At 41.6% G+C, this 23,634-nt stretch overlaps 1 protein-coding gene across 3 annotated transcripts in view; it reads left to right on the forward strand.

Moving 5' to 3' along the window:
• The window catches only part of PDE4B (phosphodiesterase 4B), a 489,843-nt gene that overhangs the window by 418,064 nt on the left and 48,145 nt on the right, over positions 1 to 23,634 (forward strand). For 2 of the 3 annotated variants that reach the window (XM_060231968.1, XM_060231969.1), the window contains one exon: positions 376 to 425. In XM_060231968.1, the coding sequence (XP_060087951.1) occupies positions 376 to 425 (50 nt within the window). Of the gene's footprint in view, positions 1 to 375; positions 426 to 12,314; positions 12,571 to 23,634 lie in introns of those variants that run through there. The other variant, XM_060231970.1, reaches the window with a different exon arrangement.

The raw sequence follows: 23,634 nt of genomic DNA on the forward strand, positions 1-23,634 counted from the left end.
GCTGACTGTGAACATACATAAAGCTGCCTTATACTGAATCAGGCCACTGGTCCATCAAGTATTGTCTATTCAGCCTGGCAACAGTCCAAGGCAGAGGTGTTTTATATCTCTTACTACCTGGACCTTTTTAATGGTGAGGCTGCCAGGAATTCAGCCTGGGACTTTTTGCATGCCAAGCAGATACTCTAATATTGAGTAGATTTATGTGATGTTTTCCAGTTGCATTCACATAGCCATTGCTTGCTTTTCCTATGAAATGCCTTAGTTATTCAGTATTAATTGTAGATATTCTTCAGATTGTAATAGCAAGTATATCTCAGTCCCACCACACCCCTATAGTAAGTACTTTATATCATATTATTTATTCCTCCACAGGAGGTCTCCAGCAGCAACTCAGCCCCCAGTTGCCAGACTTAATCTTCAAGGTACGTGTTCTGTTGAAGCACAGTAAGTTTAAGTGAAAATTCTAGGCTTGTTGAAAATCCAATTGAATCCATTTTAAAATTATTAGAGTCCCTCAATCACAAAGATCAAAACCAATGTATTTGTAGTATGGAGCAAATCTGTATGGTCATTTTCGCACTTAGCGTTTGCTCCCCTTATTCCGCGGCGCAATTATGTCCGGATCATTTTTCTCGTTTTCGCACATTGCCTCTTTAGTGGAGTCGCTTTCCATGAAGCCCCGGCTCAAATCGTTTTCGCACTAGCATCGACTTGAGTTCAATGCCCTGTCAATCTTTTTTTTTTTAAGCGCAAGTCTGGTTGCGTAACTACGTAACAACGTAACAAGAGCGTCACGTGTGCTGCTTCTGCTTATGGATTGGCTGCAGCTGTAGCATCCTCCACAGCCCTTTATGTGTTAACAGAAGCATTCACAGTGGAGAATCTGGATGTCAACTTCCCGCCACTGATGGTGATTGGCGGGTGCTCAGCGCGCTCCGCGGAGTCGTCTGGGTGTCCCCAGTCGCCTCCGCTGGCTGTGTGACTAACGCTATTTTGTTATAACGAAATGGTTGTGCCATAATGAAATGGTTATGGCGACACACTACACGTTGTTCAAACTGGAGAAAGCTTTTACATTTAAGCCTCCCAGCACTAGTGTGTGTGTGTTTGGCAGGTTCTTCCCTTCCCAGCCTCGCTCCCTCCCGGGTGGCGAAGCTGGGATTTCCTCCGCACTCTTCCCCCTCCCCGGCTGGCGCTTGCAGCTGCAACGGGGACCTAACGAACTAACGAAATGGTTGCGCCATAATGAAATGGTTGCGTTATAACGAAATGGTTATGGCGACACACTACACGTTGTTCAAACTGGAGAAAGCTTTTACATTTAAGCCTCCCAGCACTAGTGTGTGTGTGTTTGGCAGGTTCTTCCCTTCCCAGCCTCGCTCCCTCCCGGGTGGCGAAGCTGGGATTTCCTCCGCACTCTTCCCCCTCCCCGGGTGGCGCTTGCAGCTGCAACGGGGACCTAACGAACTAACGAAATGGTTGCGCCATAATGAAATGGTTGCGTTATAACGAAATGGTTATGGCGACACACTACACGTTGTTCAAACTGGAGAAAGCTTTTACATTTAAGCCTCCCAGCACTAGTGTGTGTGTGTTTGGCAGGTTCTTCCCTTCCCAGCCTCGCTCCCTCCCGGGTGGCGAAGCTGGGATTTCCTCCGCGCTCTTCCCCCTCCCCGGCTGGCGCTTGCAGCTGCAACGGCGACCTAACGAACTAACGAAATGGTTGCGCCATAATGAAATGGTTGCGTTATAACGAAATGGTTATGGCGATTCACTACACGTTGTTCAAACTGGAGAAAGCTTTTACATTTAAGCCTCCCAGCACTAGTGTGTATGTGTGTGGCAGGTTCTTCCCTTCCCAGCCTCGCTCCCTCCCGGGTGGCGAAGCTGGGATTTCCTCCGCGCTCTTCCCCCTCCCCGGCTGGCGCTTGCAGCTGCAACGGGGACCTAACGAACTAACGAACTAACGCAACAGCGGAAAAGCAATAATATCGCTATTACGCAAGAAATATGAAGTTTAAAAAAAATGGCCGTGCGGGCACTTTTGGGAAGCGCCGCGAACGGCTGATGATTGGCCAAGGGGGTGGATGGGGTGGGAGGACGGAAAGGGAGAGGGTGACGCCCACAAAGCAGTCGATCCGGCGTGGATGGATTTCCCACAGCAAACTCCGCGGAGTGGATCCGGAGGTTTTCAAAAACTCCGGAAGCAGGTGGATCAAGATACTCCTGCGTGAAACCCCTGCAGCACCGGAGCAAACCACAGCGCTGGAGCAACAGGTGCGAAAACCAGGAAAAGATCCGGAGGTAAATAGGGTGCTACGCCGGAGTAAACGCTAGTGCGAAAACGGCCTATAACTCAAAACAATCAGAATTGTGGTGCATAATCTCTTTGAATTGGCTGCTGCAATTTATAACTGGCTGAAAAGAATGAAAACTGTTATTCAGATATATATATACCATGACCATATGAGTGGGTTCTTCAGGTGAAGCCTTTTAAACTTTTTAAACATCTTTAAATTTGGTAATTTGTGGTTAAGGAGAGGTGACGATAGAAAGGTAATGACTAAAGAGGATACAAAAAAGCCAGTAGCAGATGTCAAGATATATGCACAATATTGGCTGGAGGAAGAGAAGAGCTTTTGGAAGATAGTAGGTTAATACTGGTCAATATACATTGCTGTCTCTTTATTCTTGCAATGCCTCATAAGAGTTGTAGATATTTCTTTGGGGAATATTATAGTTTTATAGTCAACCACATAACCCTCAGTCTGTGTCATGGTGCCTTCACATATTCTTGACCAGCTCACAAAAGCAACTTATGTACAAAAGCTCACAATGCTCAGCCATTTAATGTTTTGCCCTGGGTCTTAGGCTTAGACCATTGACCATAAGATTTCCGTAATGAATGTTAATACATCAGAAGTAGGTTTGCAACTTACAGATACACACCTGAACAGCATGCTCAAGATTGCTACAGCACAAACATTGTCTCCAACTTTTGATGCAATAATTTCAGAGCAAGATGTGTCAGTATCAGCAGGGCCGGATCTACCTATTTTTGGAGGGGGGGCAAAGTTAAAAAATTGCACCCCACTGCCCCCCACCATGAAGATCTACCTATTTTAGAGGGGAAAGGGGTGATGGTGGTGCCCCCCTTGCTCTGGCGCTGGGGGTAGCTGCCCTCTCTGCCCCCCCTGAATATCAAAAATATACAAAATATTGCAAGAGTGCTAATGTTTTAAGCATGTTTTATTTTATTTATTTATTTATTTAAAAAAACCCCATCATTGTATTTGTCTGTGTCCTTTATAAAGTTTATATCTCCACAACCTGGCATTACATTTTATGACACACATGGCCCATCCCCACAAGGTCTCATTTATGTCAGATCTGGCCCTCAGATCTGACCTAGGTGGAGGACTGAGCTTGAAAGAACGCTGGCCTCTCTACCACCAACAAATTAATCTGTGGTTGAGGCAAAATTCATACTGGAGATTCCCAGTAAAAACTCAGAATATAACTGAAGAGTTGCAATTGTATACTTTTGTATTTTGAAGTGGGGAAGTTGTGGGGTAGATACAACATGAATTAATAGAACAAAGTTTGAGTCCAGTGGCACCTTTAAGACCAACAAAGTTTAATTCTGGATATAAACTTTTGTCTGAAGAAGTGTGCCCACACATGAGAGTTTATTCCCAGAATCAAACTTTGTTGGTCTTAAAGGAGACACTGGACTCAAAACTTTATTCTGTTGCTTCAGACCAACATCACTGCCCACCTAAATCTGTCGATATGGATTAATAATGACATTGATAGTATGCATGCCATTTTTAAATAATAGTTTCCTGTAGTTTGCAAAACGTATGTTTCCACAGACTAGATTCACCAGGTACTTGGTGTTTTGGGCCACTTCAGGGTCTTTCTAAACTAGGAAAACAGCTTGTTATGTTCCTGTGGTCTGTAATTACAACAAAGTAAAATTGAAGCAATCTGGCAGAATATGGGGGAGGGGGACACGGGATGTACTCCTAAAACATGTTATTTTTCCTGACTGTGGCATGAAGTATGAAGGATGACTCTTATGAACAGACTAGGCAACAATGTATTTTATACAAAAAATGGTGTATGGTATGGTATGATAAATAAGAGTTTTCATTGGGTGTGAGCACTGTTTGAAGCATTATGCCAGTATTCACACATACACAAACCTAAATCAATTAAAAAATGTTTAGAAAATATTGTTTGTACCTTACAAATGAGTTTGCTCAGAGGTAGACAGAATAGATTCCACAAACTAGATTCATCAAGTACTTGGCTTTTTGGCCCTTTTAGGGTTTTTCTAAACTAGGAACTGCACTGAGGCCAATATTAACCATGGTTAGTTTTACACCAGAATGTTGAACTTATTGCTAGAGGGCCACTGGTGGCCAGGTGCAGAGCCAGGCTACAGTAAATCTGCCCAAGCCTTAGTGGCCTCGTAGCCCAAGCCCCTCATCAGCCATGCCAGTTTGTGTCAGCTCACCAAACATCTCCTCCTGCGCTGCTCCTAGTTTGGGGGGATGATGCAGTGGTTGGGCTAATGTCCAGTGTTGAGTGGCCCTGCACTGCTGGCTTGTAGCACAGCACAGGCTGCTCAGCCAGACTCTCTCTGGGGGAGTTTTCACTTCCCAATCCCCTCCTGAATCTAGTTACACTAATATTTTTTGCCTTGTATGATTTTGGCCATTTGTTGCTACTCATTCTCAGTAAACCGCCATACCCCTCAGTCCCCATTTGCTTCCTATATAGAATTCATCTTTTGCTTGTTAGATTTTGCTCAATCTCTTTTCCTTTTTGTTTTTTCCTCCTCCTCTGTATGTCCTCTGTTGCTCATAATACAGGAACATAAAAATCCTGTGTGTCTTTCTTTTACATTCAGCTTTGTCATTTCCTCCATGACACAATCTACACTTTGAACAGCAGGACTGATTCCCACCCACTCTGCTTTTACTTTACTCTCAGAATTTCCCTTACTCTGTGTTATAGACTGTTCACTATTAGTAATACTACTGGGTTTCTGTTGGATAAGAGACCACTGGAAAGTGTTGTCATTTTAACACTTGTTACCTGTGTTTGCAAGAGGAAGCACAATCACTAAGCTATTATAATGCCAAATGGGGACTGGGAAGACCTGAGTTCAAATCTCAGATCAACTCACTGAATGACCTTGGGCCAGTAACTGTCTCTCATCTTGGACTACATGATAGATTTGTTGGGGGGTGGCAATATGTCATGAGCTCATTGAAGGAAAGACTGGCTAAAAAACAATAATTTTACAAATCCTCTTTCAGACTCCTCCAAAGCAACAGCATAGACTTTCACAGCCCCCCAGGCTAATTGCAATAGAGTGATGTTCAGCTAGAAACTGAGGGGCTAATCACACATTGTGTCCCCTGTGTGTCTGACCTGATCTTTTCAACCAGAGTTCTGGGCTCAGAACTGATTTTCAGAGCTCTGGGGTTGCCAGGCCATAGCTTTCTACTGTCCTGAAGATTTAGGGGGTGGAGTGGCATGCACCCACATCTTCCCCCATCTCCTAACACCAGTGCTTCAGGAACCAGCAGGCAACAAACTGGAAAGGCAGAGGAGGAGACCTGGCAACCCTGTCCCAGGTACATATAGGCCCAATTCAGATTGGGATTGTGGCACATGGGGAGAGGGGATTGAAGCCTTTTCCTTGCCACTCTTTTCCCAACCTGAAATTGTGCTGGAGAGCTACTGTTGCACACTGAACATATAACATGGCATGTATACATAAGCTCCCCAACAAGGCAGACAGGGCCATTTCAGGTTGGGAGAAACAAAACTTAGTGGGGATGGCTTAAATTTCCCTCACCCCACATGCCTCAGTCCCAATCTGAACTGGATCTGCGCACACCTGAGCATTATGTTCTGGTACAGAAATATAAGAGCAGATTTGACTGATAGCACCAAGGCTGCCTCTTAGAGGCACAAGGAATGTTTGTCTCGTTTTGTTTAGTTGATTTATATCCCACCATCCCCAACAAGTAGACCCAGGGTGGCTCACAACATATGATAATAAAACAAGATCAATAAAAACATTAATTAAAACAATCGGTGCTAATTTCCATGCCATTCAGTAACAAATTAAATAGATAATTTAAGTAGGCAGCATTCAATTAAATTTTATAACCATTCTTCTCATCTGAGGCAATGACATTTCAGGTTTGATGTTACTAATTCCAGTTGATGACTAACGATCAAACACAAGGTGGAATAATGTAGTCTTACAGGCTTTGCAGAATTGGACAAGGTCCCGCAAAGCTCTAACATCTTCTGGATCCCACCAGTAGAGGGCAGTCACAGAGAAGGCTCTTTTGCGTGTTGTTATAAGTTTTGCCTCCCTCGGCCCGGGGATTGATAACAAGTTTTGAGATCCAGATCGCAGTGCCCTCTGGGGAACATGTGGGGAGAGGCAGTCCCTAAGGTAGGCAGGTCCATATAGGGCTCAAAAGATGATAACCAGCACCTTGTAGCGAATCCTGCATGCCACAGGCAGCCAGTGCAGTGCCTGCAGCCCAAGGTGTATGTGCTCCTGCATGGAGAGCCCTAACAGCAATCTGGCTGCCACAGTCTGCACTATCTGCAGCCTCCGGATTTGGGACAAGGGCAGCCCCATGTAGAGGGCATTACAGTAGTCTAGTCCAGTATCAAGCTGACCATAGCATGGATCACAGTTGCCAGATGATAAAAGGTAGATTTGGCAGTGGCTGCTGTCTGGGCCTCCATAGTACCCCCAGGCTTCTGACCTTGAACGCTTTCACAAGTGGCACCCCATCAATGACCAGTAAGGAAATCTCCTTGCCAGGACCACCACGACTCAGGCAAAGGACCTCTGTTTTCATCAGGTTTGACTTCAGACAACTCGGCCTGAGCCATCTCACCACAGCTTGCAATGCCAGGTCCAGATTTTCTGGGACACAGTCAGGTCAGCCATTCATCAATAGATAGAGCTGGGTGTCATCCACATACTGATGGCATCCCAACCCATATTTCTGAGCAATCTGGGCAAGGGGGTACATATAGATGTTGAACAGCATCAGGGAGAGCACCTCCCCCTGAGGCACACAGCAGACAAGTGGGTGCCTCCAGGACGTTTGTCTCCCTATCACCACTCTTTGTTCCTGACCTTGGAGGAAAGAGGAAAACCATTGTAAGGCCAACCCCTGAATCCCTGTGTCGGCAAGGCGGTAGGCCAGTAGCTGATGGTTGACTATGTCAAATGTGGCTGATAGATCTAACAATATCAGCACTGCCAAACAGTCTCAATTCAGATGCTGCTGGAGATCATCCTTGAGGGTGACCAGCGCTGTCTCAGTCCCGTGACCTGGACAAAAGCCAGATTGGTGGGGAACTAACACGGAAGTGTCATCCAGAAAGCTCTGCAACTGTAACGCTACTGCCCTCTCTATGATCTTACCCAAGAAGGGTAAGTTTGACACCAGCTGATAATTCGCCAATTCTATCAGGGCCAGGCTTTTTCGGTCCTGGCCCCGACCTGGTGGAATCAGCTTCCTATGGAGATCCGGGCCCTACCTGACTTGTTAGCCTTTCATAGGGCCTGTAAAACAGAGCTGTTCCACTAGGCTTTTGGATGAGGCAGCGAGCATCCATTTGTTAGTTCAGTTGGCCTCTCCTGCTGTACCAACATGTTGTACCATCATCAGTGCTGAAAAAATTATGCTATTAATATAGCATTGCTATTTCATCATTATTCGGACTGTTACCGATGGGGGCCAGTGGGTTACGTAACATCATAATCTATGGTATGTAAAGTGCTGATTAGTTTCCGAGTTTAATGCTGTAACTGATTTTATTATGATTTTAGCTGTTTTAATTGCTTTATTATCATATATTTGATGTACTCTGCTCTGAGCCCCCTTGGGGGAATGGGCAGAATAATAATAATTATCATCATCGGCTGGGTCTAATGTTTTTTTTTTATAAGAGAGTGAACCACTGCCTCTTTAAGAGACGTTGGAAAAAGACCTTCAGAGAGGGATCTATTTATGACCTCCCATAAAGGATGCCGTAGCTCCATTCAGCAAGCCTTGATCAGCCAGGACGGGCATGGGTCCAGATCGCACATTCTCAAGCATACAGTAGAGCGAATGTCCACTTCTTCCAGGCTGAGTAGAGTGAAACTGTCTAAAACTGAACCAGAGGACAGGCATGGAGTCTCAAGTTCACATACTGTATCAAATGTGACAGGGAGGTTGTGGTGGAGCGACAGGACCTTATCTTCAAAAAAAGTTGCAAAAGCCTCACAACCTATCTCCAATTTCTTAACATTTGGTCTGCTCTGTTGCAGGATAGTAAGAGACCGAATCGTGCTAAACAATTGTGCCGGGCACAAATTTGCAGACACAATCCTAGCCACAAATAAGCCTTCTTTGCAGCTTTGTCTGCCATCTCATAGGACTTCATAAATGACCCATAAGTGTTGTAGTCACTTCGTCCCGAATATGCCGCCACTGCCTTTCTAGTCATCTGAGCCTCCGTTTCATCAGCCGCAACTCCAGGTTATATTGTGGCACCAGCTTTGAACAGGGGCGCAGAGGGATCTGGGAGCGATCTCATTGATGGTTGTGGTGAGCCGGTCATGCCAGGACTCCACTAAGTCATCCAATGAGTCACCAGTGGGCCAGGGATTCCGCAGAGCCATTTGGAACTGCATAGGGTCCATTTGACTCAACGAGCAAGCTAAAATATGCTCACCACCTAAACAGGATTGAAGTGGAACATCCATACTGGCCTTCAGGACATGTGAAATTAGGTCCTCAGTTCTCTCTGTGACCAATTGAAGCCACAACTACTTCTGAGCTGTCTGTTTGTCTGTCCATTATGTTCTGCTGGGTGTCAAGCTCCTATGGCCAGTAATGACACCCCCTTATTACAGTTTAAAATAATAGATCAATACAAAATACAAGGCACAAACATACCTTACATAACAAAATAACAGTATTAACAATAATACTAACAAAGATAAAAATTAAAAATAAAATACTGAGTCAGCCAGAATTGATCAAATTGATGAATCCCATAGCAATCATATATATTTTTATACAAAAGGAAATTAAAAGAGATGTAATCAGGACTTTTTGTGTAGGAAAAAGCCCAGCAGGAACTCATTTGCATATTAGGCCATACCCCCTGACATCACCATTGTTTTGCACAGGACTTTTTGTGTAGAAAAAGCCCAGCAGGAATTCATGTATTAGGTTACATCCCCTGATGCCAAGCCAGCCGGAACTGCGTTCCTGCTAAAAAAATTTTTTAAAAAAAAAAGCCCTGGATGTAATCAGTCCATTAACGACAAAAGCTGGTTAGATGAATATTTTGATAGCTTTACAATGTGAAAACTGGAACCCTATTCCTGTAAATGCTGTAGGCTTCCGTCCTAAAGATGCTTAAATGTGAGTAAGTCCCACTGAATAACATTGGGTTTACGTCTGAGTAGACCTGCTTAAAATTGCTCCCACAAATACCATTAAAGGACTGCTTTTGTTGCTTCCTGATAGTCCATCAAGTTTATCAGAGAAAACTTTTGCAAATAATTTATCTGTGCTGAATTAACTATATTCTCAATAATATATAATATGAACCTTATGCATGTATATGCTCTTATTTTTTATGGCTGATTCTCACCCATATGGTGCTTGTACACATCTGCATAAGTGCCATTACTCTAGACAAGGGCTTTTTTTGCAGTAGTGTATGCTTTCACATTGTGCTGTGTATAATGCAGAAAATAAAATCAGTGTTGCCTATTGATACAGCTTTTCAATCAGTAAGGTTGGTTTTACAAGAAAAGAGAGAGGAAGTTGGTTCTAAATAAGCAAACTATTATAGATATTTTATATTATCTTCAAGATTGTCCTGGGACTGATTAGCTTACAGGATTAAAGCTATTGCTTCAGCATAATAGGAGCTAGCATAATTTTAAAGGTATGAAATCATTTTATTAAAACAATCTTTTGTTACAGTAGGTTCCCAAACAGAACAGCCCTTAAGAGTCTGAGGGCAAAAGATAAATGTAGCATTTATAATGAATTACATGCTCAGCAATACAATAGTTGGCTGTTATGCTTTGCAGCATTAGGCTGTGGCTGTGCTCAGAAAATCACATAGCACTTCCCAGGACTCATAGGATTAAAGTATTGTAAAAATTCCACTGTTAAGAAGATAGCGAGAAATTGTATTTTTCTTTATTTGCTGCTTTCACTGGCCTGAACTGTCAACCCTCACATTTGCCTGAGCTCCTAGGATGCCTTAAATGTATGTGTATTTATATTTGAGGTGGGTATGTGTTTGTGCATGACTGATCAAAAAGAAAAATACATGTAGTTAGGGTTATCAATTACTGAATAAGGGTCAATTTAGGAGCTGCTTTATTTTAACCTGTGCTGATTCTGAAAGTGTGTGAATCAGCTACCATGGTTCCAAATCTCCCAAGAAGCACTGAGGATGTTCTAATGATGCTCAGGTCATGCACACTGATTATAGTGAGCATAGCAATTCATTGATTTGACAAATTTCTGCACAGTGTGGTATAGTGGTTAGGCTAGAACTGGGGAGACTTGGGTTCAGATTCTCACATATTTGTAAAACTCACTGGATAATCTTGGGCCAGTCATTTTCTGTCACCCTAAACTCTCACAGGGTTATTATGAGAATAAAGTAGATGGAGCAGGAGAGAACTATACAATGATTTTAGCTCCTTGGAGAAAGAGCAGGATAAAAATACAATAAGTACACCAGCACTTTTAGTTCATACAGTTGTGCTACTGTTTACAGAGCTTCAGGTGCAAATCACATTATAGTTTCAATGTGGTTTTTCCCTGCAATAATCCAGTGAGGATACAGAATAATACAGAAGTGCAATTGAGGTCGAGAAGTAGTGGTTTTCCTGAGGCCACAGAATAAATATGTGTAGAATTGAACATAGTCTCCCATTCATAAATAGTTCTCTCTTGCTACTGGATCATACTGAAGAAGCCTAATTTGTGAACATCTTAATTCAATAGAGTAAATAGAAGACAGTCCTGTCTTTCAAATGCAGAAGTGTTGAGGACATTGTATAGGATGACTTTAAGGATCAACGGGAATGCTCTTTCTCTGAAAACCCAAAATTGCTCAATGGATCAACTCAGAAACTCAAAAAATAGACAAGTTTTTGCCATGACTTCTCTTGTTGTTTCCTGCTTAAATACCTGAAAATATAGCAAGTATATGAAAATGAATGCTACCTTCATTTGTGTTAGAGTGCAGTAAGGGTGATCTTTAGAATACAAAGTCTGTTTGACTATTTGAATAATCCTGGAATTGCTGGAAATCAAACAGATGTGTTGCTTGTGTCAGGTGAATCTTGTAATTCTTTTGGGGAAAAAATTAATTGGTGTTCAAATGATCTTGCTTAAAACATTCATATAATTTCCTGTAGTTCGTTCTCACAGAGAATCCACTTCTCATTTTCCTATTGCTTAGAAACACACACCCCCTGAAAGTTGGACTCATGCATCTTAGTAAGTATTTCAGTTATGCTATTGACGTCAATGCAGTCATTAAATAGATTGCTGGCCCTCCCAACAGTAAGCTTATGCCAAAGACCTAGAGGCAGACACGTTTTAAAAGAAGAACATCAGGTTTTCTTTTAGCACTTGGAGAAAATCAGGGGAAAAGTTTCTTCCTTTCAGGATACACTCTCCCCATTATTTTTAAAACTTCAGTTACTGGTTTGTTTGTTTTTTAAAATAACCATGGTGTTCTCACTGATTTGTTGTTATTCAGCTACTAGATATATAAACAACCTTAAAAGAGTGACCAAGGAGTAGTTTCTTGTGACCAGCTCTGGCTGAAAAGTGACACTAATTTTATGTCTCATAGCTAGACTTACATATATCATGTAACATTAGTCAGCCAAACCTTTTTAGCCTTTAACTCCAGACGTTCTTCAGGGATTGATTTCATGGCGTCTATTAAAAAATAGCTTCCATTTCTCCTCAGCAGGCCTCCTGTGGGCTCTGAAGATGTGTAAGCCAATCAGGGTTCCATAGCAACCAATATAAACTGTTCCCAGGCAGCTACACCTGTGGACTCTCATGTTAGGCATTCCACACGTGCTACCCCCATCATGCATTCTGTCATTCCATCCGATCCAACTGCCATCTATGGCAGCTAAGCAAGTAGCAATGATGTCAGTGGGACTCCCCGAGCGTAGTCAAGGAACCCTTCTGAGGTTCCAGCATGTAGGGGAGGAGAGGCTAGCTCTCTTCCAAGACTAAGTGACTGACAGATTCATTCATTAGGTTAACTGGGGTATAATATGTACATCCTACAGCTGTCTTGTCTTCTTTAAGCGCACAGTGCAGGATATGCAGCTCTCAGAATGGATCTGACAGACAAGGGTTTTCTTTAAAAGGGCTTTTTAAATTGCACAATTTTGAGGATATATATGGCTCCCCTAAGCATGTGGAGGAAGATCTTATCCTTTGCTGGAACAATCAGGTATGTTTGAGACAAAAGGACAAGATTGATTTCAGGTGCCTCATAGATACTAAGCCTTTGCTTTTTTTGTGATTTGCCCTTTCTTATCACTTCTTGATTTCTCCCTGTGTTAGGAGTTTTCTACTCTGATTCTGGAACCCCCATTGGGTTTAATTAGTAGGTGGTTCCAGGCATCACTTCCTACTCTGTGTATTTTAAACTCCTCAAGCTGAATTGTGAGTTTTGTTCACCACCTTCTGTGGCCCAAATGCAGACCATCTCAAATTGGGGTGGGTGGGTGGAGAAGCAGATAAGGATTTAGAGGTAAAAATACAAGGCAGTGAAATGTATTTTATCTTGTGCTTTATTGAGAAAAGTGATATAATAGTGATAGATTTTTTAAAAAGCTGAAGTTACATGACTTCAGTGGTGATTCTAAATCTTCTATTTTCTGTCACAATTTCATGCCTAAAAGGAAAGGTTAGTCAGTCCTATGCCAAAGGTCCTTTACAATTTCATGCCCAACAGGAAAGGTCAGTCAATCCTGTGCCAAAGGTCCTTGAACAGTTACATTCATGTACCTTGTTATATGGACCTCACGGATCCTGTTATGCCTAGTGGGAATTGGGAAGGATTAAATACAAAGGTGTAATAAGGAAGGATGTCTTGTAGACTGTGTGTGATGTGAGGAAAGTTTATAGAACAAACTTTCAGTTGTGTGAAAGGAAATTCAAAATATATTTATCTTTTGGAGCTGAGCATGTTTGAAGCATGAAAGCTGCTGCTGAGGACTCCCTCAGACCTGAAGAAAACATTATTCCTTGGTTCTTCCATTAATCCATTTTTGTTGGGGGGCCCAGACCAGCTTTCCCAGCTCATTCTAATGTTAGTGTTAGTCAGAAATTTGGGGGGGAGGGGTAGAAGCCACTGCATGAGTCAAAGAATTGCATAAAAACTTTACTTCTGGTGCTTACAAACAACAAAGAAAAGATGTGCGAGGCTAAAAGGGCTGTTTCCTCCCGTGAATTCCTTTTCTGGACTTTATGACTTGATGTGAGATTTTATTTTATTTTAAATGCCTTTCCATTCCAAAAGTATTGCTTTGAGAGCTCAAATTTTAACGGTTATACTAAGGAAGGAAAGGTCCCCTGTGCAAGCACCAGTCATTTCCAACAATGGGGTGACGTTGCTTTCACAACGTTTTCACGGCAGACTTATTACAGGGTGAATTGCCATTGCCTTCCCCAGTCAGCTACACTTTCCCCCCAGCAAGCTGAGTACTCATTTTACCAACCTCAGAGGGATGGAAGGCTGAGTCAACCTCGAGCCAGCTATCTGAAAACCCAACTTCCACCAGGGATCGAACTCAGGTCATGAGCGGAGCTTAGGACTGCAGTACTGCAGCTTCAACACTCTGTAAAATGTGCAAACAGTAACAATGAAGACTGCAGCAGCAAAGTCAACATGATATGATTATAACATTAAGAACAACCAAGCAAAAGCCATCTATGTCCTTTAGCCCAATACAATACTTGCTAGCGCACAGAAAATTGGACTGAAGATTAGCATGTTGGTTGGGCCTGTGTGTTTCAAAGGCCAAAATGCACCTTATTTTTGGGGTGTCCAATTTTTTTAAATGGACAGATGTCTAGTCCACAGCAGAAAATACATTCATGCCTTGTTTCAGAGGATACAAAATTATATGGTGGTCAGTCTCTGAACAGAAAAACATAATGTGTGAAACAGCCTTCAGTGCTGACATCCCCAGTAATTAACCAATCTCTGCTTAAATGATCACCATGCTAATAATAGTGTCACTGTCCACACTTTTGGAAATATTCTCTTTCCCTGATTTGTGCAGGAAACAATTGTGATGTTACTGGTAATGCTCAGCCACAAAAGGAGTCAGAACACAAAACCTCTATAATAACCCTTTCTGTGCCTTATTCAAGCACAATATCCATTTACTTCATCCATTTACTTCATGGTGATATTTTGAAGTAACTTTCCAATGTTCCACAGTTGGTTTAAAGCGAAACTCACAGAAAAACTCTGATGTACACATGCACATCTGGATCACAGCCAAAAAGATTGTGTTGGTAGATATTGTGCTTAAAATAATGTTACATGATCCCCACTTCTCCCAGAGATGGGAAGGTCCAAGGGCAGTGCTTACCTGGTCAGTTCCATTTGGAGGAGAAAGCACCAGAGAGTTGTGGTGTTTTTGTTATTTACTTTATTTACAAATACACAGGCAAGGTGCAAGTAGAGGCAAAGAGGTTCTCAGAGCAGCAAATCTTCCTACCCCACATCAGATTCTCAGAGACAGAGACCTGAACCCCTCACAATGCTTCTGCAAACTCACAACAGTATTCCTTGGCTTATCTCTTGGTCTGGGTACTTTGGCAGAGCCATTCAGGCCTATTGAAGAGATACCTACAATAATTATGAAACACTGTTGTTCTGTTTGTTATAAACTCTGGCTCCTCTCTGGCACACTGATTTAGGTTAAATCCATATAGGATTGCCAGATCCTCCCTGGGAACTGGCAGGGGATGGGGGGTAGGGTTGCCAAATCTAAGTTTGGCAAATCTAAGTTTGGCAACTCCAGGATATTTGGGGATGGAGTTTGGAGTGGGGTACAATGCCATAGAATCCACCCTTCAAACATCCATTCTCTGGGGTACTCTGATCTCTGGGGATGAGCTGTAATTCTGGGGATTCTCCAGATCCCCCCTTGAGGCTGGTATCCCTAAGCCCACAGGAGAGTCTCCAAATGCAAACATTAAACAGCATATGAACAGCAGGCTAAATTGTGGGAGATTAACAGATGTACCTACTTTTTTAAAAAAAGGAATGTACTAATAAGCAGTTTGAGACTCAACATGTCAGAATTTGGAAGAGCTGGATAATGTTTTGAGCATATTTCAGTATTTTTTCCTATTTTATCATTAATATAATATTCTGTTATTTTAAAATATAAGCACTATTGTGCATATCTTCCATTTTCCTACAGAGTAGTCTTTAGGCAGATTTTATTTCAAACAATTTTTAAAACTACACCATACCTTATGGCTCTACATAGCAAATTCTTACCTATAATTGCATGACACCAGTATATGCATAAAACACTTATGAGCCATTTCCTGGATAAAACAAGTAAAGGAATATTAAGCGACTGCAAAATCTTAAAATACTTTGGAACAAACAATGGGAAACAGCAATATTTGAATTAAAAGTTTCTAAACTGTTGGCCCAAGTTTTAAATGCAACACTGGTTCAATGGGGATCCAGAATCCTACATATATACCTTGCTATGTATGATTTTCCACTTTGAAGGGAGCAATGATTCACACATATAGGCCTATTTGTGGAATGGCTCAGGTCAAATATTGTACAGTTGGAGCACGTGTACTCATCATCTATCCCACCAAGCAAAGTCGATAGCTTGGTTGGGTGAGTTCATTGTCCAGCCTTGAGTTATGTGACTCTCTGGATTGCAGTCAAAATCAACAAGAAAGAAACTGAACAAACATAGTTGTATGTCACTGAATCACCAGTGTCATGACCTAAATTACCTCTCTTCCACAAGAAGACCAAATGCAGATATCCTTTGCACTTCAGTCATGTGTCAGAAGGCTAATTAAAAAAAAATAAAAACCTTCCAAAAATTTCCTATGATTTTCTCCTGCTGAGGAAATTACCACAGATTAAATCTGTATATTGTAACATTGAAAAAAGTGGGGTTTAAAAAATTGTTTTAGTCTTCTTCCTTCACACTTTTCCTATCTAGTATACTTAGTGACAGTTTTATAAACTCATTTTGAGTTTATGAGAAAAACACAGTCCATAAACCAAGGATTCATAGGTAAAGAACACTGAAGGTATTTAGTGGAATAAGAATAAATTCTTTGAAGGATTTGGTTGTTAAGAATATCTTTTATTTTAATTTTTAAGCTGTTGGCAGTGGTTTATTCCATTGTGTTTACTATTATAGAATTACAGAATTGAATAAAGCTAGAAGTAGTCATGCATGTTATAATAATGCATTATAATAATACTAGGAATAAGGCCAATTGTGAAGAAAAATACGGACTCTAGAAAGAGGCTCTAGGCGGGTGCCCCCCCCCCTTGCTGTCTTCCCACCCATCCAAGTGAAGGCATTCACTCACCCCACCCCACCCCCACACCTTAAGGAGAGCTGATCTCTGCCATCTGAAGAACACTTGTAATTCTGAGTGATCTCTAGCCCTTATCTGGAGATTGGTTCCCCAGGATGAAATGGCTGTCTTCCCCAGGTTCTCCAGTGGTTCCCCAGGAAGAAATGGCTGGCTTTGGAGGGTGGCATCTATGGCATTGTACCTGTCTGAGGTCCCACCCCTCCTCAAATCCTATCCTCTCCAGGTTCCACCTCTCAAATCTCCAGGAATTTCCCAACCTGGAGTTGGCAGCTGCTAAGTCACACTGGCTGTCATAGGGGGGCTGCTGCTGAACAGGAGCAAGCAACCAGACTTAGTTAATCTATGCCAGTCAGATGGCATCAATTCACCCAGAGGGTGCAGCCAAGTCTAGGGTAGCCAACCTCCAGGTGGAGCCTGAAGAGCTCCTGGGATCACAACTGAACTCCAGACAACAGATATCTCTCCACATCCTAAAGTAAACAACTGCTTTGGATGATGGTCTCTGTGGCATTATATTCAGCTGAGGCAACATTAGTTGCCTAGCAACAGTCCTTGACTAGCAGCTTCCCTGGTGGAGAGGAGGGAGTGACAGGAAAGAGGCAGCCGCCATGGCCTCTGACGAAATGCTTCATGAGGCTACACTAGAGCGGTGGCCCTTTCTCAGGCAAGTTGATGGAGAAGACACAGAGAAGCATCTAAGATCTGTCTGTCTCTGAGGTAAGACTGTTTTGGCAGTTTGTTCAGTGTTCCTGGACCTCCTAAAATTGGTGCTGATGATGCAAGACGTGCATATATCATACAAATCCATAAGCTCATTTTGCTGCATTAAAGAATTTATTTGGTTTATGTTCTGACATTAAATTGCACTGCTGTTTTGTACGTCTCCAGCAAATGGATAATGAAAGAGCTACATGTAACTCAGAATAAGTTTTAATAAAACCCTTACAGATTAGTGACTATGGGGAGTATTGATAGTAGTATATAAAATCTAGCCTGTATGTTTAATGATAGCAATTTAAGCTAGATTGCTGAAGGAAATACTGCTTATAATGCTTTGAGAATACAAACACATTTCTAGCTGACCACAGGGAACACTGTGCAAAGGTAGTAGGAAACCGATGTTAGTTGTCTCATTGGGAAGACTAGCATCCTCATCTCAGATGATTCAGACTCAGCAATACCAAGGACTGAGGAATGCTGCTTCCAGGGCTGCCCAAGGGCTTTCTGTGCCCTAGGCAGGGCAGTGCAGGCACTCCTCCTTTGAGCCAGCCTGGGCATGCCCCAAGCCACCGATTGACTGCCAGCTTGACACTCATTAGCCCTCTGATGTGTCAGGAGAAAGTAGGGGGATTGCATCCAAATCCAGAAATGACACCACTTATAGGTAATGCGCTGAAAATCCCTGAAATCTCTTTGGTCAAGACTGTGGAGATTTTTGGGTTTCTAGAGCATCAGCTGTGATTTCCAGGTTCTGATGCAATCCCTCCCTTCTCCCGCTGCATTGGTGGGCAAGAGAGACTTGAACTGCTGGCTGGGGTGGTGATATGGGGCTCAGGGTTACCCCTCATACCTCTTGCCCTCTGACACTCTAAACAATAGGACTGCCTAGTTTATCAGCTATCCCTTGCTTAGCCTTGGTGAATCATTCTCGATCAATCGAACCTACTTGAAAAGTCATTGGGATAAAATGGTGCACAAAGGAAATGTAGGTGCTTGTAGGAAAAGCAGCATAAAATATGATATTTGAATTAAAGAGTAAGTAAACCCAAGTCTGTGCAAGTGGCTGTGTATTTGAATTGAGGTATGAGAATTATGGGGGAAGCTAGGCTTCCTTGCTGCTGTCTGTCTTGCTGGTAAAGCTAGGGTAGTCACTATATGGTAGTGTACTCATCACAATATGGCTAGTATAAAAAAGTACCATAATTTCTTAGCAAACACAATTAAAAATGCACAGGGATAAATGTAAAGTTCTGCATTTAGGTAGGAAAAATCCAATGCATCATTATAGGATGGGGGAGACTTGTCTTAGCAGTAGTATGTGTGAAAAGGTTCTAGGGGGTCTTAGAGGATCATATGCTGAACATGAGTTAACAGTGTGATGCGGTGGCTAAAAAGGCAAATGCAATTTTTGGGTGTATCAACAGAAGTATAGTGTCCAGATCACGTGAAGTGATGGTATCGCTTTACTCTGCTCTGGTAAGACCTCACCTGGAGTGTTGTGTTCAGTTTTGGGCACCACATTTTAAGAAGGATATGGACAAGCTGGAATGGGTCCAGAGGAGGGCGACAAAGATGGTGAGGAGTCTGGAGACCAAGTCCTATGAAGAAAGGTTGAAGGAGTTGGGGATGTTTCGCCTGTAGAGGAGGCAGCTGAAAGGTGACATGATCACCATCCTCAAGTACGTAAAGGGCTGTCATATAAAGGATGGTGTGGAATTGTTTTCTGTGGGCTGTCATATAGAGATGGTGTGGAATTGTTTTCTTTGGCCCCAGAAGGTAGGACCAGAACCAATGGGTTGAAATTAAATCAAAAGAGTTTCTGGCTCAACATCAGGAAGAACTTCCTGACTGTTAGAGCAGTTCCTCAGTGGAACAGACTTCCTCAGGAGGTGGTGGGCTCTCCTTCCTTGGAGGTTTTTAAACAGAGGCTAGATGGCCATCTGACAGCAATGAAGATCCTGTGAATTTAGGGGGAGGTATTTGTGAGTTTCCTGCATTGTGCAGGGGGTTGAACTAGATGACCCTGGAGGTCACTTCCAATTCTGTGATTCTATGATGTATCCAAAAATGACACCCCCACATGCACACACATATCACCAGCTTTTTTCTTTTTCTTTTTTTTAAAAAAACCTTACAATTGCTGGATAGTGATAATGTTGTAACAACATACTAATCTGTCTATTAGGTTTCTTGAATTCTCAGCATGCATTTTACATTTATTTATTTATTTGATTTGTACCCCAACCTCCCCACCAAAAGCAGGCTCAGGGCAGCTCACAGATTAGGGGTCAAGCAATCAGATTTGCTTGACCGGACAAAATAAAAAAGCAATACAAACATAAAAACATTGACCTCCTGCATTGCAGAGACACAAGGTGAAAGGTGTATTTCAGCAACAAAAGGGGGTAGAGACTTACCTTTTAAAAAAATGAAAGATTGGGATGCAGAGGATCTAATGTAGATCATTATAATGTTATAATGCTATTGCAGTCTAGCTATTTCTGATGTTTTTAAAAGCTGGTGCATGCATGGAAATGATGACTGATCATCCTTAATATGGTTATGACTCAAATTTTGGAACTCATGAATGCATCACATGACTTTTAATAAGTGCTTTTCCATCTTCTTTTCAAAAGTTGATTGCCTGCATTTGTTAATTGTAATATATGTTGTAAAATCAAACCAGAGATTTTCTGAAGATTAATAACTCTAGGACAAATGATACGAAACTTTTTGCATAAGATTCTGAAATGTATGCAATTTGGCTATGAGCCACTGAGTCTGCAAAAGAGTAGCTCAGATCATTCACAATGATTACAATAGCACAATTCAATTTGTGGTGTTAAATTAATACTATATACTCAAGATAATGTACAACTACACAGTGTGAGTTGATGCTATTGTTTCAGTAGCAGTCACCAGATGCTGTGCAGCAGTGACATGGAAGAAAATTGGTTTTTTTGTGACTGAGAATGGAGGTGTCAGGGACAGACTGGAAACAAATTGTGCCATTCTAAAATTATTTTGGCCAACATAAAGCCCGTTTATGTTGGTGAAAATCTTTCTCATTAGATGTAAATTGGTATCATCCCAATAATTTGAAATGGGTAACAAAAGCAAAACCAACACCTAGCAAAACACAATACAGTTTATTGTGTTAAAAGACATCTGCTCTGAACTTCAAGAACCAGCTTGAAGAAATATGTCCTGCAGGGCTTCCAAGAATGCTCAGATATTTTTGCAGGTTTACACTAGGCAAACCATCAAGTGGGATGACCATCAACCATTGAGAATTCCTCTCATTGTGCGCATGCTATAACTTACAATCTAGTTTATAATTTGTAATTTCGTGTGTGTAGAAATGTACACAGAAAGAGGAGTTACTGCACCTGAGAAGCACACCCACCTTCTTGCCATACATACCTAATCAAGAGAGACAAGGTGAGGAGAACTGATCCTGAGACTTCACAGTGGAAGAAGTCTATGTGTAGAGATGATCCGTGGCTACCTTGCAATATCATAAACTCTACTGCCCATAGATGCCACTGAACTCAAACTTTGTTCTGCTACTTCAGACCAACATGACTGCCCACCTGAATTACCCTCCCAACATGAATCTGAATCACCCTCCCCATTGCATTTTTGCAATATTTTACAATTTGGATCAATTTTCCCAAAAAATAAGATGATGAAAGAACTTTGCTTAAATGTACAGGCAGCATTCTTAAAACAATAAAAGGGCAGCTGCATGGGCAGAGAGTCAAAAGTAGTAACTAAAGATGGGTACACACCAGGAAAATGGTGGCTCATGTTGGTTTGTGGTTAAGTTGACTATCCAAACAGGTAGGTCATGTTGGTTTATGATTTGTTAGATTTCCTTAACCAGTTCATTTGATTCATTTGGTTTGGAAGGTGTAGAACAGCCCCTTCATGAGTTAGAGATGCCAAACTCACCTAGAGTCTTCAACGGGCTCTTCTCCACCTGCTCTTCAAATTTGGTGAAGATTGGATTTCAAATGTCTGAGTTATGATCACCCTACCAAAGCAGGTGCCCCCAGGAAAGCTCAATTTCAGCTCTCACAACAACTAACTCTTCTCTCTTTGTGCTGCAAAGTGAAAGCAGCTGAGTCTGGGTGTCTGCTCCCATAGAGCAGGATGGGAGCTCCCTGATTGGCTCCCAGAGTTGCCAATCAAGCTATGGACAACGGCACTGGGTGTTTCTAGGACTCCCAGACATTCATCCCCAGTATTGCCTAGGAATTGATTGAATCAGCACTGGGCAGTCTTGTAAACAAATCATGAAAATGAAACAAATGATAACCTACAAAAGAAATAAATTTCATTTTTTTGACTGGGGATGATGCGATTCCACAAATTGGCCCAATTCTAAACATGCAGAAACCATTATTCGTTTATTGGTTTGTGCCCATCCCAAGTGATAAGACTGATACATCAGTTCCAGCAAAGTCAAACATGAGTCAGACTTAATGCAAAGGTGGGAGGAATCTGGACTTACTTCACAGGACAAAAAAAAGTCTACTGCTTCTATGTTGTGTGTGTGTTATTCTTAAGCACACTTATGAGGGGACCTATCTCTGTTATTTCTAACTATAGTGCATCCAGTTACTTCCTTCCCCCCCCCCCACCCCCGATAACTCATAGCTTCCTTGTAAGCCACATACTGGATTTACACTGGAAACTATAGATGCTCACAGCATTTTGTATTTGAAGTCACTGCTGTTCAGATACAGAAGAACTCTCCATAGGCAATGAAATCCCATTCCCAATAATTTAAAACAAACTACCCAAATCTTGTAATTTTTTGCACACTTGTATTGACTAATCCCGTTATATACCTTTTCCTTCTGATTTCTTTGTAACTTATGAGGAGAACCAAAATTTCCTAAAGCAAAAGTTTGAGAAGACATGTTTTTCTTATGTTTATGGCATCTTTCTTTGACTTGTTATGAAGCTTAGGTGTTTTGTGTGTGCATTTTGGTTTTTTTTTAAGTAAACGATTCACTGTGAGTTATTAATTCAGCACTTTTTAATATAAATTCAGGTGCATAAATTCACAGTCTCCACAACACCCATGTTAACTATGAAAGGTCAAGAATTAATGTCAGCTATCCTAACTTGAAAGCAGATTTATCTTGTTTTGGCATGTCAAAATAAAATGTAGCTCTGCTACCTGGGAAAGTTAAATGAAGGGTGTTTCTTGTGTACATGTTTAGTTTGAGATTAATGAGTGATCAACCGAACCCTGCCCAAATGTCTGTGCTGTCAACTACTGTGGGTCATCCTTTCTCTTTCTCAATCACATTTTTAATCTCCAACGTGACTTTCATGCACGTGATTGGTATTCTATAAAATCATGGCCTGACAATAAATAAATATTAAGTCAGTTGTAACAGGATTTTTTATCTTTAATTTATAGACAGCTTTTTGTATAAGTATTCCAGAGCAATCATGTCATGGTTAAACAGCTGAAGTAGAAAAAATGAGGAATATTACAATATAAATGTTCTGTATAGTAATTTATAATATCTCTTATGGCACTGTTCAGGAGCCTTGAATGGAATCAAACAATTTATTTCCCACCACTGCAGAATTATCTCTGCTGTGACCTCATGGTAGGATTTGTACAAACTATGAAACCTGTGCCAAACCTGTGGGTCCCAGGCCAACATAGCTAGATTGTTATTGGACACTGTTTACAAATCATGAATTAATTTTAGCCACTGTGTAGAAGTGGCTTTGTGGAAGATTCAACTCAGGCTCCTTGGGATTTTGATACAGGTGATTCCTTCCATTCACACACACACAAACCAGAAATGGGAGGGTCTGTTTTTTTAAAAAAGAAAATCAGTTATGCAGGTCAGAAGACCATTTTTCTCCTATCCAGAAGAGTAGCTAGCTGTACTACTGAGTTGGAGCAAAAAATAAATAGGAGTCCAGGGGAACCTTAAAGATTAACAAAATTTTATAATAGCAGTGTTTATGGACTACAACCTACTTCAGCACATGTAATGATATTTGCATGAAACTGATGTTGGAATAAAACCTGTTAGTCTTTAAGGTGCTGCTCGTCTTCTTTCTCCTGGCTAGGCTCCAAAAGGAACAATCAAGCCAAACAGAAGGAAAGAAATGTTGGAAATAAAGGAAGTGGAACATAGCAGAGTAA

This window comes from Heteronotia binoei, chromosome 2, assembly GCF_032191835.1.
Source record: "Heteronotia binoei isolate CCM8104 ecotype False Entrance Well chromosome 2, APGP_CSIRO_Hbin_v1, whole genome shotgun sequence".
In the NCBI taxonomy this organism is placed as follows: Eukaryota; Metazoa; Chordata; class Lepidosauria; order Squamata; family Gekkonidae; genus Heteronotia; species Heteronotia binoei.